At 43.0% G+C, this 15,799-nt stretch overlaps 1 protein-coding gene across 2 annotated transcripts in view; it reads left to right on the forward strand.

The window, feature by feature from the left end:
- The window catches only part of BMERB1 (bMERB domain containing 1), a 61,041-nt gene that overhangs the window by 16,640 nt on the left and 28,602 nt on the right, over window positions 1-15,799 (forward strand). For both annotated transcript variants that reach the window (XM_085857211.1, XM_085857212.1), the window contains exons 2-3: window positions 10,338-10,464; window positions 14,125-14,198. In XM_085857211.1, the coding sequence (XP_085713337.1) occupies window positions 10,338-10,464; window positions 14,125-14,198 (201 nt within the window). The remainder of the gene's footprint in view (window positions 1-10,337; window positions 10,465-14,124; window positions 14,199-15,799) is intronic.

A 15,799-nucleotide genomic window follows, 5' to 3' on the forward strand; every position in this document is an offset into this window, starting at 1 on the left:
AACTGTAGCTCCCTGTGTTAACATACGTTTGATTAGTTGTTTTAATCTGCTAACTGTAGCTCCCTGTGTTAACATACGTTTGACTAGTTGTTTTAATCTGCTAACTGTAGCTCCCTGTGTTAACATACGTTTGACTAGTTGTTTTAATCTGCTAACTGTAGCTCCCTGTGTTAACATACGTTTGACTAGTTGTTTTAATCTGCTAACTGTAGCTCCCTGTGTTAACATACGTTTGATTAGTTGTTTTAATCTGCTAACTGTAGCTCCCTGTGTTAACATACGTTTGACTAGTTGGTTTAATCTGCTAATTGTAGCTCCCTGTGTTAACATACGTTTGATTAGTTGTTTTAATCTGCTAACTGTAGCTCCCTGTGTTAACATACGTTTGACTAGTTGTTTTAATCTGCTAACTGTAGCTCCCTGTGTTAACATACTTTTGACTAGTTCTTTTAATCTGCTAACTGTAGCTCCCTGTGTTAACATACGTTTGACTAGTTTTAATCTGCTAATTGTAGCTCCCTGTGTTAACATACGTTTGACTAATTGTTTTAATCTGCTAACTGTAGCTCCCTGTGTTAACATACGTTTGACTAGTTTTAATCTGCTAACTGTAGCTCCCTGTGTTAACATACGTTTGACTAATTGTTTTAATCTGCTAACTGTAGCTCCCTGTGTTAACATACGTTTGACTAGTTGTTTTAATCTGCTAACTGTAGCTCCCTGTGTTAACATACGTTTGACTAGTTGTTTTAATCTGCTAACTGTAGCTCCCTGTGTTAACATACGTTTGACTAGTTGTTTTAATCTGCTAACTGTAGCTCCCTGTGTTAACATACGTTTGACTAGTTGTTTTAATCTGCTAACTGTAGCTCCCTGTGTTAACATACGTTTGACTAGTTGTTTTAATCTGCTAACTGTAGCTCCCTGTGTTAACATACGTTTGACTAGTTGTTTTAATCTGCTAACTGTAGCTCCCTGTGTTAACATACGTTTGATTAGTTGTTTTAATCTGCTAACTGTAGCTCCCTGTGTTAACATACGTTTGACTAGTTGTTTTAATCTGCTAACTGTAGCTCCCTGTGTTAACATACGTTTGACTAGTTGTTTTAATCTGCTAACTGTAGCTCCCTGTGTTAACATACGTTTGACTAGTTGTTTTAATCTGCTAACTGTAGCTCCCTGTGTTAACATACGTTTGACTAGTTGTTTTAATCTGCTAACTGTAGCTCCCTGTGTTAACATACGTTTGACTAGTTGTTTTAATCTGCTAACTGTAGCTCCCTGTGTTAACATACGTTTGACTAGTTGTTTTAATCTGCTAACTGTAGCTCCCTGTGTTAACATACGTTTGACTAGTTGTTTTAATCTGCTAACTGTAGCTCCCTGTGTTAACATACGTTTGATTAGTTGTTTTAATCTGCTAACTGTAGCTCCCTGTGTTAACATACTTTTGACTAGTTCTTTTAATCTGCTAACTGTAGCTCCCTGTGTTAACATACGTCTGACTAGTTACCTCTACCACCGGAGGTGAAGGAGGTTACGTTTTCACTCCTTTCTGTTTGTGTGCAGGATATCTCAAAAAGTTGTAGACGGATTCGATGAAATTTTGTGGACAGGTTCAGTGTGTGACAAGGACGAACTGATTCGATTTTGGTGAAGATCCGGATCCGGATCCGGATCCTATCATTTTTTCAAATGATTCTTCACCATTTAAAGATGGGGCTAAAAATGATATATAGCACCATATCTCAACAAGTTGTAGACGGATTGGGATGAAATTTGGTGGAAAGGTTGGGTGTGTCACAAGGACGAATTAATTCGATTTTGGTGAAGATCCGAATCCGGATCTGGATCCGAGAATTATTTAATTTTCTTTAATGATTCCTCACCATTGAGAGATTGGGTACCATTGAAAACAATATGGTACTGTATATCATGATATTTCAAAAATGTATTGGATCCGATATGTTCTCATGGCGGAGGTATGCGCTCCACTGAGTGCCCTTCTAGTTGTTTTAATCTATTGACGAGTTCAATGTTGTGTGTGGTTGCTCTCACAGTCCTAATTATTTCACCTTTAACTGCACCTTAGAATAACTTCTTTGGAATATAGCTGTCTAAGAAAGGCATTCATACAATGCAGAATGGAAAAGCATCTTGTTTATGAAATATTTGGTGTGAAATTTATTATTATTGATATCGATTTGTAATTCTAATAATAAATAAACTGAAGAGTGTGATTGGTTTTCCCTTTTTTATTTCGAATTCTTTTGGATATATTGTTGCGAATCTGGAAGCCATGAGCACACAACATACAGGTCCTTTAGCTCAGATATCTCGGTAAGTTTGTGTTTTATGGATAGCGCCCGTCCCTGGTCTAATGGGTAAATAAATGTTCGTGCGCTGTGGAGTTACTTTAATAGTCAGGTTTTCTCTTTGTTTATTTTTACGACACCGCATCACCTTCACTTCGCTCCCTTCACCTCACTCTGGCCGACGGAATTATAAAAGGAAAAAAAAATGAATTCAAAAAAACCAGAGTTGGTGTCAAAGCCACCCAATGCTCACCTGTTTATACATTTATCGTTTTTAAATGACTCGTCTGATAATTAATATTTTTTTGTAAAGCATTGCAGTGAAGTCTGATCCAAATAATTTTAAAGCAATATATGTATTTGTATATTGTAATCAGTAACAAGAGCGCAAGTGAGCACAATATACGCCCGAACAAGAAGGTATATAGAGAATTGTGCGACTACATGGAAAACAGCATCCTGGTTGCCATGGCAACCACTTTAGATGACGAACGTATGTCACGACACACCATCTCCACAGTCTGTACCTATGTACCAGATATGAAACGTGAAAGTAGAAAACTTTGGGAGTTATTGTGGACAGGAATGGATGGAAAACAGCATCCTGGTTGCCAGGCAACCACTTTAGATGACGAACGTATGTCACGACACACCTCTCCACAGTCTGTACCTATGTACCAAATATGAAACGTGAAAATTGAAAACGTTGGGAGTCAGAGTGCGGACAGGAACGGATGGAAAAACAGCATCCTGGTTGCCATGGCAACCACTTTAGATGACGAACGTATGTCGTGACACACCGTCTCCACAGTCTGTACCTATGTACCAAATATGAAACGTGAAGGTTGAAAACTTTGGGAGTTTGAGTGCGGACAGGAACGGATGGAAAACAGCATCCTGGGTGCCATGGGAACTACTTTAGATGTCGAACGTATGTCACGACACACTGTCTCCACAATCTGTACCTATGTACCAAATATGAAACGTGAATGTTGAAAACTTTGGGAGTTTGAGTGCGGACAGGAACGGATGGAAAACAGCATCCTGGGTGCCATGGGAACCACTTTAGATGTCGAACGTATGTCGTAACACACCGTCTCCACAATCTGTACCTATGTACCAAATATGAAACGTGAATGTTGAAAACTTTGGGAGTTAGAGTGCGGATAGGAATGGATGGAAAACAGCATCCTGGTTGCCATGGCAACCACTTTAGATAACGAACGTACATCACGACACACCGTCTCCACAGTCTGTACCAAATATGAAACGTCAAAGTTTAAGACTTTGGGAGTTAGAGTGCGTACAGGAACGGATGGAAAACAGTATCCTGGTTGCCATGGCAACCACTTTAGATGATGAATGTATGTCAGGACACACCGTCTCCACAGTCTGTACCTATGTACCAAATATGAAACGTGAAAGTTGAAAACTTTGGGAGTTAGAGTGCGGACAGGGACGGACGGACGACTGGTATCACATAATACGCCCCGATGTATGTATGTATGTATGTATGTATGTATGTATATGTATGTATGTATATGTATGTATGTATATATATATATATATATATATATATATATATATATATATATATATATATATGTATAAAAAATAGTGTGGTCGATAAAAACATGAGAAAGGAAAAAATAACTTGCACCAAAAACTTTAACATTTTCACGTTCACGCTGTTGCTGACGCTCACACTGGTGCTCACACCGGGGGTATCGCTATAGCTCTCTGTTCTTCGAACAGGCGAGCTAAAAATGCACTAAATTTGGTTTTATTGTTGCAAATTAAGGGAGTGGGTATGGACAGAGACAGGCAAAGGCGATCGAGTGGGGGGAGACAGTTGCTTAGGTCTGAGCCCGCTTTCGGAGCGGCCGGCACCACCGCACTCCCTCCAGACCAACACGGAACGATACCAGAGGCCGGCCAACTTCAACTGCCGGCCTGTTGTGCTGGATCGCCTGTTCCGTATGGCCTTGCATTACCATGCCTCGTTTGCCTGCCTCTGCCGTAACCCCATGCCTGCTACCCTATTTTGCGTTTGCCCCCTGTGTCAGCAACCATCACCATGTGCGCCAGGATCATCGCCAAGCGTGTTTTGCAAAGACTGTCCTGCAGGCAGCTACGCCACGGGGACTGCATTGAGCAGCCCGTGCACAGTGTTTTGCATCTTCCATCCGGCCCATCCATTCATTCTTGTGTTTTGCTTCCATCCAGTTCACTTCAAGGAGCCAGGAACTGCATTGGGCAGCTGGCTACCTTCCTGTTCTTGCACAAGGGAGCCAGAGACTGCATTTGGGCAGCCTGGCTACCCCCTTCAAATGGCCTGTGGGATGGCATATGGCATGCTGGGTAAGGTGAGTTGCCTCCTGCAGCTGAAAACTGAAAAAAAAAGGTTCAGTGAAAAAAAAAGGGACCTTTTGAACAGGCCCTGAAGACGTCTGACCTTCAGCTGCGGAGCACTCACCCTCACATAACTGTTGACATTGCTATGCCTTCTTCTCCACAGATGCCAGGTCCTGGGCCCTGGTTAGTGTAAATAGATAAGTTAAGTAAAAAATTGTAAATAAGTTGAACCCCACCTGCATGTTTGTCGTAGCGCCGGCATTATAGTTAAGTTGTCCGAATGAGTCTGTGAGTTTGTTAGTTAGTTATGCAGCGCATTAGATTATTTATTTTTGGGACATGTATGAAAAAAGAAAAAAAAATGTCGCACTCAGGGATCCGAAAGTAAAACGTACTGGGGGAAAACTTACACATGCTGGTCACACGATAATTTGATGACCCGGGACGAGTCTGTAAAAAAGGGAGGGGGTAGTGTTGTGAATCTGGAAGCCATGAGCACACAACATACAGGTCCTTTAGCTCAGATATCTCGGTAAGTATGGGTTTTATAGATAGCGCCTGTCCCTGGTCTAATGGGAAAATAAATGTTTGTGCGCTGTGGAGTTACTTTAATCGTCAGGTTTTCTTTTCGTTTATTTTTACACCGCCAACATCAATGCCGACGATACCACTTCACCCTCACCTTCACTTCCCTCCCTTCACCTAGCTCTGGCCGACGTCGGGGGTGGGCGGAGCCCCTGCAGAAACGTATTGCTCAACTTCCTGTGTGAGGGGTGGTCCTTTGGAAGAAGGCGGAGTTCGGGGATGAGCCACGCGGTGGCCCTCGACCAATCGGCATGCAACGAGTGGGGTGACCGTCGCTTGGCCAATCGGACTTCCCCAACTCTGTGAAGGGTGGTCCAAGTGATGTCACCACGCCACCTGGTCAAAAGAGGGGTTTGCCGCCCGTTTTGGCCAGTGAGACGGACGGCAAGGATTTTTGCGTGCCAAAACTGGCCAGTGACAGGGCGACGAGGGAGTCTGCGCAGAAGGCCGTCCGGTGTGGAGAAGCGGGGAGGGCGGAGACACCCTCCCTTTTGCGGGGAGGGGGGGAAACAAAATAAAAAAGCGCAGACGGCTGAACCAAAAAGAGGAGAGATTTCTTCACCGCCCTCATCGCGGTTAGCCCTGGTCCTCGTCCTCATCCACCGCCTCCTCCTCCTCCTCCTCCTCTGAATGATCGCGAGCTTGGGCGACGACCTCGATTCACCTTAGTTGGGTTCAGCTGCGCTGGTCCGTCCTATGGTGACCGGAGCTCCGGGAAGAAGGGGATGCCCAGCCGCGCGCTCGCGGCTAGGTAGTCAGCTACCACTGATCTGCAGCCCGACTGTCCTCCGGGCTGGAGATCCAAATAAAGACCATTGGGGTCCACTTCTGCCTGTGTGTGGGCCCCGTCTTTAAGTTGTAAAACTGTTAAGTGCTTGTGCTGTATATATTTGCATTGCCTTGCTTTATTCGGTTTAAATCTGCTTCTTACGTGCTTCCCTAATCCCCCCCATTATTGTTGTATAAATAAACCCCCATTTGTTAAATGTTTTCAGCTCGTTCGTGTCAATTCTTTCATTGACTGAGCGTGTCGCTGCCGGGGAATGAGCAGGCCACTGCCGTGGCCATTGTAACGGGACAATCGGGACCGACGGTTCTCGGCGATGAAACCGCTCGGAATCACACACGAAACAAGCGCGCTAAGCGGCTCTTCTCCGTACGAGTTCCGTCGAGGGTGCGAAGACTCACCACGTGGTCTCTAGGTATTTTGAAGATTTGGCAAATAACCCTGTACCACGTGGTGGAAATATTGACGCTTCACGGTCCAAAACAAAGGACCCGTCAACTCCGGACTTATCCGGGGCGACGATCTGAATTCCGGACGATCGGTCGAGCCGACTCTACTGCTCCATCTGGTGGTCATGCTCACGGCCTACGTCCCGGCCCCACAACAATATATCATCATGAAGCTGATCAAATACAAAGCCTGGTGTTGGCTTAGTGGTTAGGGTGGTGACTTGGGATCCTAGGGTCCTGAGTTCAAGCCCCATTTTCCACTGAATTAACACCAGGGGGTTCACTCAGCCTGTCATCCTCCTGAGGTCGGTGAAATGAGTACCAGTGTAGCAGCTGAAAGGGCTGCACACGAAAGGAAGGGCTATCGACGGATTGATTAAATTTGGGTTGGTGTGGTGCAGGCATGATGGGCCGAATGGCCTCCTCATCTGCCTTAATTCCTTGTAAACCCATCATTCATTGATAGTAAATCATCGATGAATCTAAAGATGTTTCCACACCTTCGTGCAGTTGTTAGTTTCTTCCTGCACATGTTCTGAACCCAATCAGACTCATGCATGTGCAGGAACAAATTTACAAAGAAACTAACCCGAACAGCTCGGGTCTGAACCCATGGGTATCCCCACTGTCTGCTGGAGTATGTTGTTGCCAAATGTAAACAAACTGTTGTTTTGGAGAAATCGAATACTTTATTTAAGTTCATTTTTTGAAAAACTACATGAATATTGTTGTTCCTTTATGGACAAGTTTGCTCTGTTTTTTGATAGACTTTAATGTAATACTTCATTACCTCCTGTCAATGTTTTATCTTCCACTCTGTGACGAGCTTGTCACGTGGAATGTTTGTGTATTATGTGAAAAAATTATAAGTTGATAAACATTTAGCCTTATCCTTGTTATTAATGTCGTGGATACTGTCGATTACAGGTTTCGAATTATCAATGATCCAGAATTTTTTAATTCCGGAATAAAACTTCACCTTTTCATGGTAACTTTTAAGCATTTATAAGTTAGTTTCATCGCCCCTGTAATACTACCTGGCATTGGTTTCAAACTCCATTCTTTACTTGCGATAATGAACCTCTTCTTACGTGGATTTTTGTGCATTTTTGGGATCCAGTAAATAAATGGTAATCTATGGTGTTTATCTGGAACTAACAGTCTTCTCGCTTTGGAGTGATTGATATGGTGTTGTAGTAAGCCTCAACCTCCCCCTCCCAACCCTGTACCATGTTTGCAACCCCCCCCCAACCCAAATTCCTCACCCTTCCCAACTCAAGGCATCAATACCCTCCCCACTTAAAGCCTGCAAACCCTTCCCCACCCCACCCCCAAACACAACTCCTCAACCCCCTCCCCCAATCCCCATCAAAGCCTCAAAATCCCCCTTCTGAATCTCTCCCATCTGTACCCCTCCCCCCCTCCCCCTTCCATCATCCTCAACCTCCTCTCACTCATAAAAGTAAAATGGGCATTCCCACATTGAAACAGTGGAATTTCTAACACTTTCCACTCCCCTATCATGATATCACCGACTTCATATAAACCCGTCACGGTCGCCTCTCCAACTAACAATCTTAAGAGAAAATATTTGGAAATAATAGGAAGGACCTGCGTTACCTCTGCAGTAAAACCGCTGCTTGTGAGAATGCCGCATACAGTGGCCTACAAAAGTATTCATCCCCCTCCAAAGTTTACACATTTTGATGACACCTGAGCATATTTCATGATGCTTTCAAATCAAACTTAATATACGAGTCTTCACAAACTACTCCAAAGTGATAAAGACAAAAAATGCAGATGACATGTAAATACGTCAGATTAACAGAGAAAATCAGATGATTCTCAGTTACATAACGATTCAACCCTTTGCCTAATTAACTCGAAATCACTTTAGGAGCAAATTATTTGTTTGAAAGGTTAAAAAATAAGTATAATAGGTTTCACCTGTATGTAATCAGTGGTTTAACTTAAAAATTAAGCTCCCACACTTGTCTAAGGAGTTTGAAGGTGCAACTCACATGGGCAACCAACAAGGCAACACATGAAGACCAAGGAGCTTTCCAAAGAAGTCAGACATGAAGTGGTGGAGAAGCACCGTTCAGGAGAGGGTTACAAGAAGATTTCAAACTCACTCATTATCCCTTTGAATACGGGGAACTCCATCATGAAGAAGAGGAAGACATATCATACCACCTCTCAATCGAGGTCGCTGCCAATAAACCGGACATCATCTGCTTATCTGAATCCGTCCTCCCACAGGACATCACTGACTCCTTAGTGTCTCCACCTGGCTATTGTCTCCTCCAGTTTGATCAAACTGAACCCCTTCCTGGTGGTGTAGTTGCACTTTACATCAAAAACTTAATTTCTCCATCTCCATGTATTACTTACACCTCCCAAACTTACACAACCTCTGGTTGTGACTTCCCCTCTGTTCTCATCCCATACTTCTCTGTGTGTTGTACCATGCTCTCAACAGTGATGACTACATCTCTCTCAGACGACATGGACAAACTTTTAGTCACTCATCCCAACTCTCTCTTCCTCATATGTGGTGACTTCAAGTGTTACCATGTTACTTGGTTGGGTGTTGATACCTCTCTCACCAGCCATGGCACTTCTGCAAAGGACTTCTGTGACTCCATGGGCCTGACTCAATCTGTGAACTTTCCCACCCAGATTTCTCCCAATGGAAAATCTTCCCTTCTGGATTTGGTGTTGACCAACTTTCCCGCTAATGTATCTTGCTCGGCCTCTGCCCCAATTGTCTCATCTGATCATGTGCTTGTGAAGGTCAAAATCTCTTTGGCCATTCTCAGTTAACAGTCTGGAAGTTCAGGCGAGTCTGGCAGTTCACTCAAGCAAACTGGCAGGAGAACACGCACTCGAGAGGCGAAAGGCAGTCAAACGTTTCTTATGATTACATTGGTGTATTTTAAAATAACATAGGGATAAGAGTAGAGAAGACCCTATAAATAGGATAAAACAAGCCAAGTGGTTGACGGGCATGAATAGGGAGAGGGGGATATGCAAACGTATATACAAGATAAAGGAATAAACAATCCTAACCTACTATGGTGCCACACACCATATGCTTACTGACAAAGGGAAAGCAGGTGAAGACTTTAACAGGCACGAAGCTGGTGGTGGCTGCAGGTCACTGGCATGCAGGTGAAGTATAGTTCGGGTCACAGAATGGTTCCATGAGTGATGCGCTGAAGGTGAGGGTTGGTGAGCCATCTTCCATGTTCCAACAACCAAGTAGAGAGCGAGAGACATAGTGATGTTATTCCCACTAAGGTCCAACTCCAACTGCCGTACGCCCGTGTGGACTCTGGGACCGTGGCCTCCCACATATTCTGGGCCGTCCTTCCCCACTGGGCAGCTCTAAATAAAGAAAAAAAGCCTTCTGTTCCTCGCCAGGTCTCCAGCCGACCTTGCCATCATGGCCGGCCAAAGAGTTCAGGATGGTTTCCTTTTCCATTACGTAGTGCTTTCCTGGTTCCTTTTGTGCCCAAGTCTTTGCCTGGCCCCACCCGCTGACAGGAGTTCTGTTTTTTACACGTACAACCTTATCACAAACTATATTGTCCATAAATTACATATGCTACCTGCTCAGCATCACGTTTAAGAAGACGACTTACTCTTACCATCCCCCTGTTTACAAGAGTAAATCTACGCTACACGAATCACACAGACCACACAACACTTATTACGTTCTAACTATGGAATCCTCCCACATAACACAAACATTATCTGAAGAAAATTGTTTTTGGATTAATCAGATCCCAAGCTCATGGAGTTGTAATCGTCTGCTCCCCCCCCCTTCTTCCTCCCCACCAGGAGTATGTGGCCCAATTGTGTGCATGGCAGATTCATCTCAAACTTTGGAGGACATCGAGGGTGAGCTGGCCACCATCGAGCAGCTTCGAGAGGTCCTCGTTCGTCATGAATCGGAGCTTCGCTACATGTGAGCATTCTTGTGACTCCACCAAGGAGTCAATAAATAATTTGTCCTTTAAACTTGCATGTCATGTGTGAAATCCCTCTGGTTCATGTCGTACTCTATGAAGTTTTGAAGACAACCCAGCAGAATAATCATAAGGCAAGGTTGACGTCGAGTTTGTCTGAGGTGTCAGAACACATGACTTCATTTGACGAGCACAAGATTCCTTGGCCAATCTGAACTTCTGACGACCTATAATGCCTTCATTCACACCTTGATGGAGTACAGCTTTCCCATTTAGGATGGCACTCCTGCCTCACACCTTGCCCTTGTTAATGCCATGGAAAGTAAGGCCTTCAAAAGCATTGGGATCTTCTGCGATGAAGCTGAGTGTCGAAACCTGTTACTTTCACATCACAGGCAGGTTGATAGCTTCCCTGTATTCTCCCACCTCCTTTTTACCCTCGCTGAAGGATTTGGAGAGGGTATTGCATTTGGGGTCGTTTTTTGTCTGTTTGTTTGTTTGTCTGCACAGAACATTCATGTTTTTCTCCGCAACCGCTTGTTCACATTGAGACGAAATTTTCACCTTTGATGTGACTATTCATGTGGAATGTTTTAATGATAAATATGACGTCATACATCACGTGGTGTGGCAGACATATTTGAAAAATGGAAAAAAATTGGACCACTGTCTCTCTGGCAAGTACTTCTCATGCGGAATGAGTGTTTTTTATGACGTCATAGGTGCCCTCGTTATGACGTCATAATTGTATATGTAGAACACCACAGTCTTGTAGCATGGTATTGTGTACACTGTGGTCCTAAATGAGGAGAAAGCTTAGAAATTGAACCCAGTTTTAATAAGATAAACAATCTTAATGTGATATAATGCCCAAGTGTCTGTGCTTTCAGAAAATGTATACTTTGCTATGGGTCCTATGGATAAAGTTGCTTACAATGCATGTTTTTTTTTATCCAAACACAGGCTATTTTTTTCCATTTTTATAGCTCATTTTTTAGAAATGGGTTACATGTATGATTGTATATGTTGTCCAAAATGGTTGAAAATGCATTTTTTGTTTGATATATATCATTATACATAAGAATAGAACAATTCCTCGAAACAGTACATTTCTTATGACCTTCTGCATATCTTGGCACCTTCAAATGTGTAAAATCTTAGATTTTGCAAAATTTCCCCCAGTCACAGTGAAGCTTACAAAATCTTATTCCAGAAATTTGAAATGCATCTGATAGAACATCTTAAATAGCAATTTACTTCTGCATAAAGTGACGATTTAAAATGGCAAGTTTCAACATGGATCATTTTTACTCATACCAGTTTTTAGGTTCACTTCCATGATTGGGTCAAAAATGTTAGGAAGTACGTAACAAATTGCATTTACCAAGCTGCTACAAAATTACTGGTAGCTATAAGCTTGATTTTATAACCATAGAATAAGTTTACCAAGATGGCCCTATGATATAAAAATCAATACCAAAGGCAAATTTGTGTTCAGTATACAGAACATCAAACGTCGTTAGGAAGTACGTAACGTTTTTAAGAAATCTGCACTTTTAATCCTAAGATGTTAGTTTGGTTCATCACAGCATGTATTTCTATGGTTAAGTTTATGTGCATATATATTTATGACCTGAATGAACACTGATCAATTTGTTAATTTCATATGACCTTGACCTCTTTCATATGACCTTCATTTTTTGGTCCCCCGTGTCCTAAATGTGTACATAATACCTTTCTACAAGCCCACATCCAATCAGTATGAAAATTTTTGAGGGTCATCTGGGGATAAAATGGTCCACAGAAAAAAAAAAAATCATGACATCATCGATCACATGATTCAGCAGCCATATTGTTTTTTTTTTTAAACCTTTAAAAATCTTCCTTTCTGAAGTGGCTGAACAGATTGAGGCAAAACTTTTTACATGTGACCGACCGCCTGTCCATGAGGAACAAAAGGTTGACACATATGATATCATTGGTCACATGGTTTGGCAGCCATATTGCATTTACCCTAAAACCTATAAAAATTTTCTCCAGAACGGCTTGTCAAATCGAGGGGAAACTTCACACAAGTGTTTCCCAAGCCATGGGTGTACAAGTGGCAAATAGCAAGTACTCCTCATGGGGAATGTGTGGTATTTTTATGCCATAAGTGCCTTCGTTATGATATAATTGCATATGTAGAATGCGACATCCGATCAGTATAAAAAAAATTTTGAGGGTCATCTAGGGATAAAATGGTCCACAAAAAAATTTTGATTACATCATTGGTCATGTGATTTGGCAGCCATATTGTTTTTGCTTTTTTTTCAAAACCTTCAAAAAGTCATCTTCTCTGAAATGGCTGAAAAGATCAAGGCAAAACTTTACACATATGACCGCCTATCCATGCGGAACAAAAGGGTCACACATATGATGTCATCGGTCATGGTTTGACAGCCATATTGGATTTATCCTAAAACCTATAAAAAAAATACGCCACTCAAAAGAAGAGAAGTCCTGGTGAGGGTTTGCAATCTCTGATTACTCTTTTTCTTGTTGATCTTGCACTCTCTTTGCTCTGTCCCTTCCAGGTTTCTGCAGGATGCGCACAGTCTGCCAGTAACTATTCTTGTTAAACTCCCAAAATCCAGGCTCATTGCTCACCTTCACAAATTTGTTCCTCTTTCCTGTCACCTGTAGACCCAACTTCCTCAGTCTGTTCAGTTCCATTCTTCCCTCCGGGGTTTCAAGACAGCTGTTCCCCACTACCTCAGGTCATCCCCCTTTCATACTCATGATTTATTCGACCCCAAATGACCCCATTCCCAAGCACTCCCTTTGTTGCAGGTTATTGGGAATTTTTTTTCCCAATAACCTGGAAAAAGGGAAATGGCTGAAAAGATCGAGGCAAATCTTTCCTCATTTCTTTTTGTTTGTTAGAAGTCGGTTGGTTTGTTCCTTTTCTGTTTCATCCCCGCTTTCCCCTTCCACTTCTTGTTTCATGGAGCTTGTGTGCAGCTTGTTCACCTGCATGTGTCCTTCTCCCCCTCTCATTGATCTCACACTCACACATACTCTGCTGTTGTTGTTTTCCTGTTTCCATTTTGTCTCCTTCTATTCTGCTTGAGCTCTTCCACGAGCCTCCATCATGTTTTCTGAAAATAAAGGATCTTATCGAAGAGGGAACAGGATTGAGGTCAAGGGTGAGTCGTCGAGGTTAAACAGGCATCGCTGGTTCTTGTACAGATCTTCGTGAAACATCAGCACAGGACGTGATCACAATGAAAAAGACGATTTCACCAAAGTAATATTACCTTGTGTCCACCGCAATTTCACCTGCACCACAGGGCTTCCTCCTTCGCTGCTGATCTACCAACTCGACAAAAGTGCGTTCAGCATTGCAATTCCATCCCACAATGTGAACAAGCCTTAATATTTCCACCAATTACTCCCATTTTATTCATCATTGCCTTTGATTAATGTAAGTTTGCATGGAATACTGATTTGTCAATTTTATATGATCTGTCACCATCAGGTCATTAGCGAATGCGGTTCTGTACTCCTCGTCTGTTTGTTGTACCACCTACCGTTTCCTCCCATCGTGAATACTTTGGGTTGTTACTTCAACCTGCGATGCAGTGTTCAAAATAGTGATAATAATGTGATTTCCGCAGGAAGGAGGATATTTACCTCTGCCAAGAGATTAAAAAGCTCAAGCAAGATCTCCACCAACTGAGTGCATTACCAGGTGATGGGACTTTCATCCATATTCTTTTCTTAAATGCCCTGTTGAACATGTGATTTATTTTTCCTTCTTTCCTTCCTCGTTTATTGCATTTCTCTCACTTTTTTTTTTTACTCTCCAAACTCTCATTTGGCGGCATCTATTTGCTACCTATGCACGTGGAGTGGTGATCATGTGGGTAAATTGAGAAAAGGAGGAGATGGAAGGATGATGAAATGGAAGTAAAAGGGATGGTCTAGGTCTATGAGGAGTAGAACAAAGGAGGGGGAGGGGGAGCATTACATATCCCACCATCATGCCTAATAAAGAGATGTCCCCTTGGGAAGTCCAAATGATATATCTCAGCCTTACGAGTGCGAAACGTAGCTCAGCGGTGCAAGGCCGGAATAAATGTTTTAGATCGAGAAAATTGACTTGCAATTTTCGGCTGAAAACACATGTCAACTCGACAGGGACCATTGTAGTAAACAATATGTTAAAAGTCATCCAAACATCTAGTCCACATCATAATGGAAAAGGCTGGATTGTTTTGATATTTGGATCCATTGATTAACACCGTGTAGGCCCGCAGTCTAATTCGCCCTTTGTCATCAAAATCGGCGAATGATCGGTTTATCTGAACAATTCTCGTAAGATAATCATCTAACCTCGTTCAAAATGTTCTTGCGAACAAGAAAACTATGACAAATTCTGTAAAATAATTTTGGTAAAGACCCGAGGATGAGCATTCCAAAAAAAAGAAAATTAATGTGACGTTAACATGTCTGTTATGAAGATTTATAATGTCCAAATAAACTTGTTTGCTTGACTTGAGAGCAATGACAGATTAAAGCACAGGCATGCAGGGCCCATGCCCATGACCTCAAGCTCAACGTGGGCCCCGAGCTCAACGTGGGCCCCGAGCTCCAGGTGGGCCCCGAGCTCCAGGTGGGCCCCGAGCTCCAGGTGGGCCCCGAGCTCCAGGTGGGCCCCGAGCTCAACGTGGGCCCCGAGCTCAACGTGGGCCCCGAGCTCAACGTGGGCCCCGAGCTCAACGTGGGCCCCGAGCTCAACGTGGGCCCCGAGCTCAACGTGGGCCCCGAGCTCAACGTGGGCCCCGAGCTCAACGTGGGCCCCGAGCTCAACGTGGGCCCCGAGCTCAACGTGGGCCCCGAGCTCAACGTGGGTGCTGGCGGAGGCAGCGTGAGGGCCATGCAACCCACGTATTTGCAAAGGGGCCCACAGGACTGATCGTGCTTCACAATCTTTCAAGATGGGGCCCCCCTGAGGGTGGGGTCTCACTTTGCCGACAAAACATAGCACCTTGTGAGTGGTTATAAACTCAGCACAAAGGGAATGCTTCACCTCAAGGAAAGAAAGCACTGTGATGTAATGAATCGATTAAAAAAATGTTTTCCCTGATGTTGAACAAGACAGGACTGTTACAAAATTCGAGGGTGAGGTTAGTATTAGTCGAGAATGCAAGTGGAATAATAACTACTGTACGTTTAATGTTTACAAATACAAAAATAATCACAATAAAATTTGTATAATTCCTCATGTTAATACATATCGATATTGTCTAATAAATCCACACTACAATTTATTGTACGATCACAAACCCC

Source organism: Eptatretus burgeri, chromosome 15, assembly GCF_056783735.1.
Source record: "Eptatretus burgeri isolate ZD-2024b chromosome 15, Ebu_testis_v1, whole genome shotgun sequence".
In the NCBI taxonomy this organism is placed as follows: Eukaryota; Metazoa; Chordata; class Myxini; order Myxiniformes; family Myxinidae; genus Eptatretus; species Eptatretus burgeri.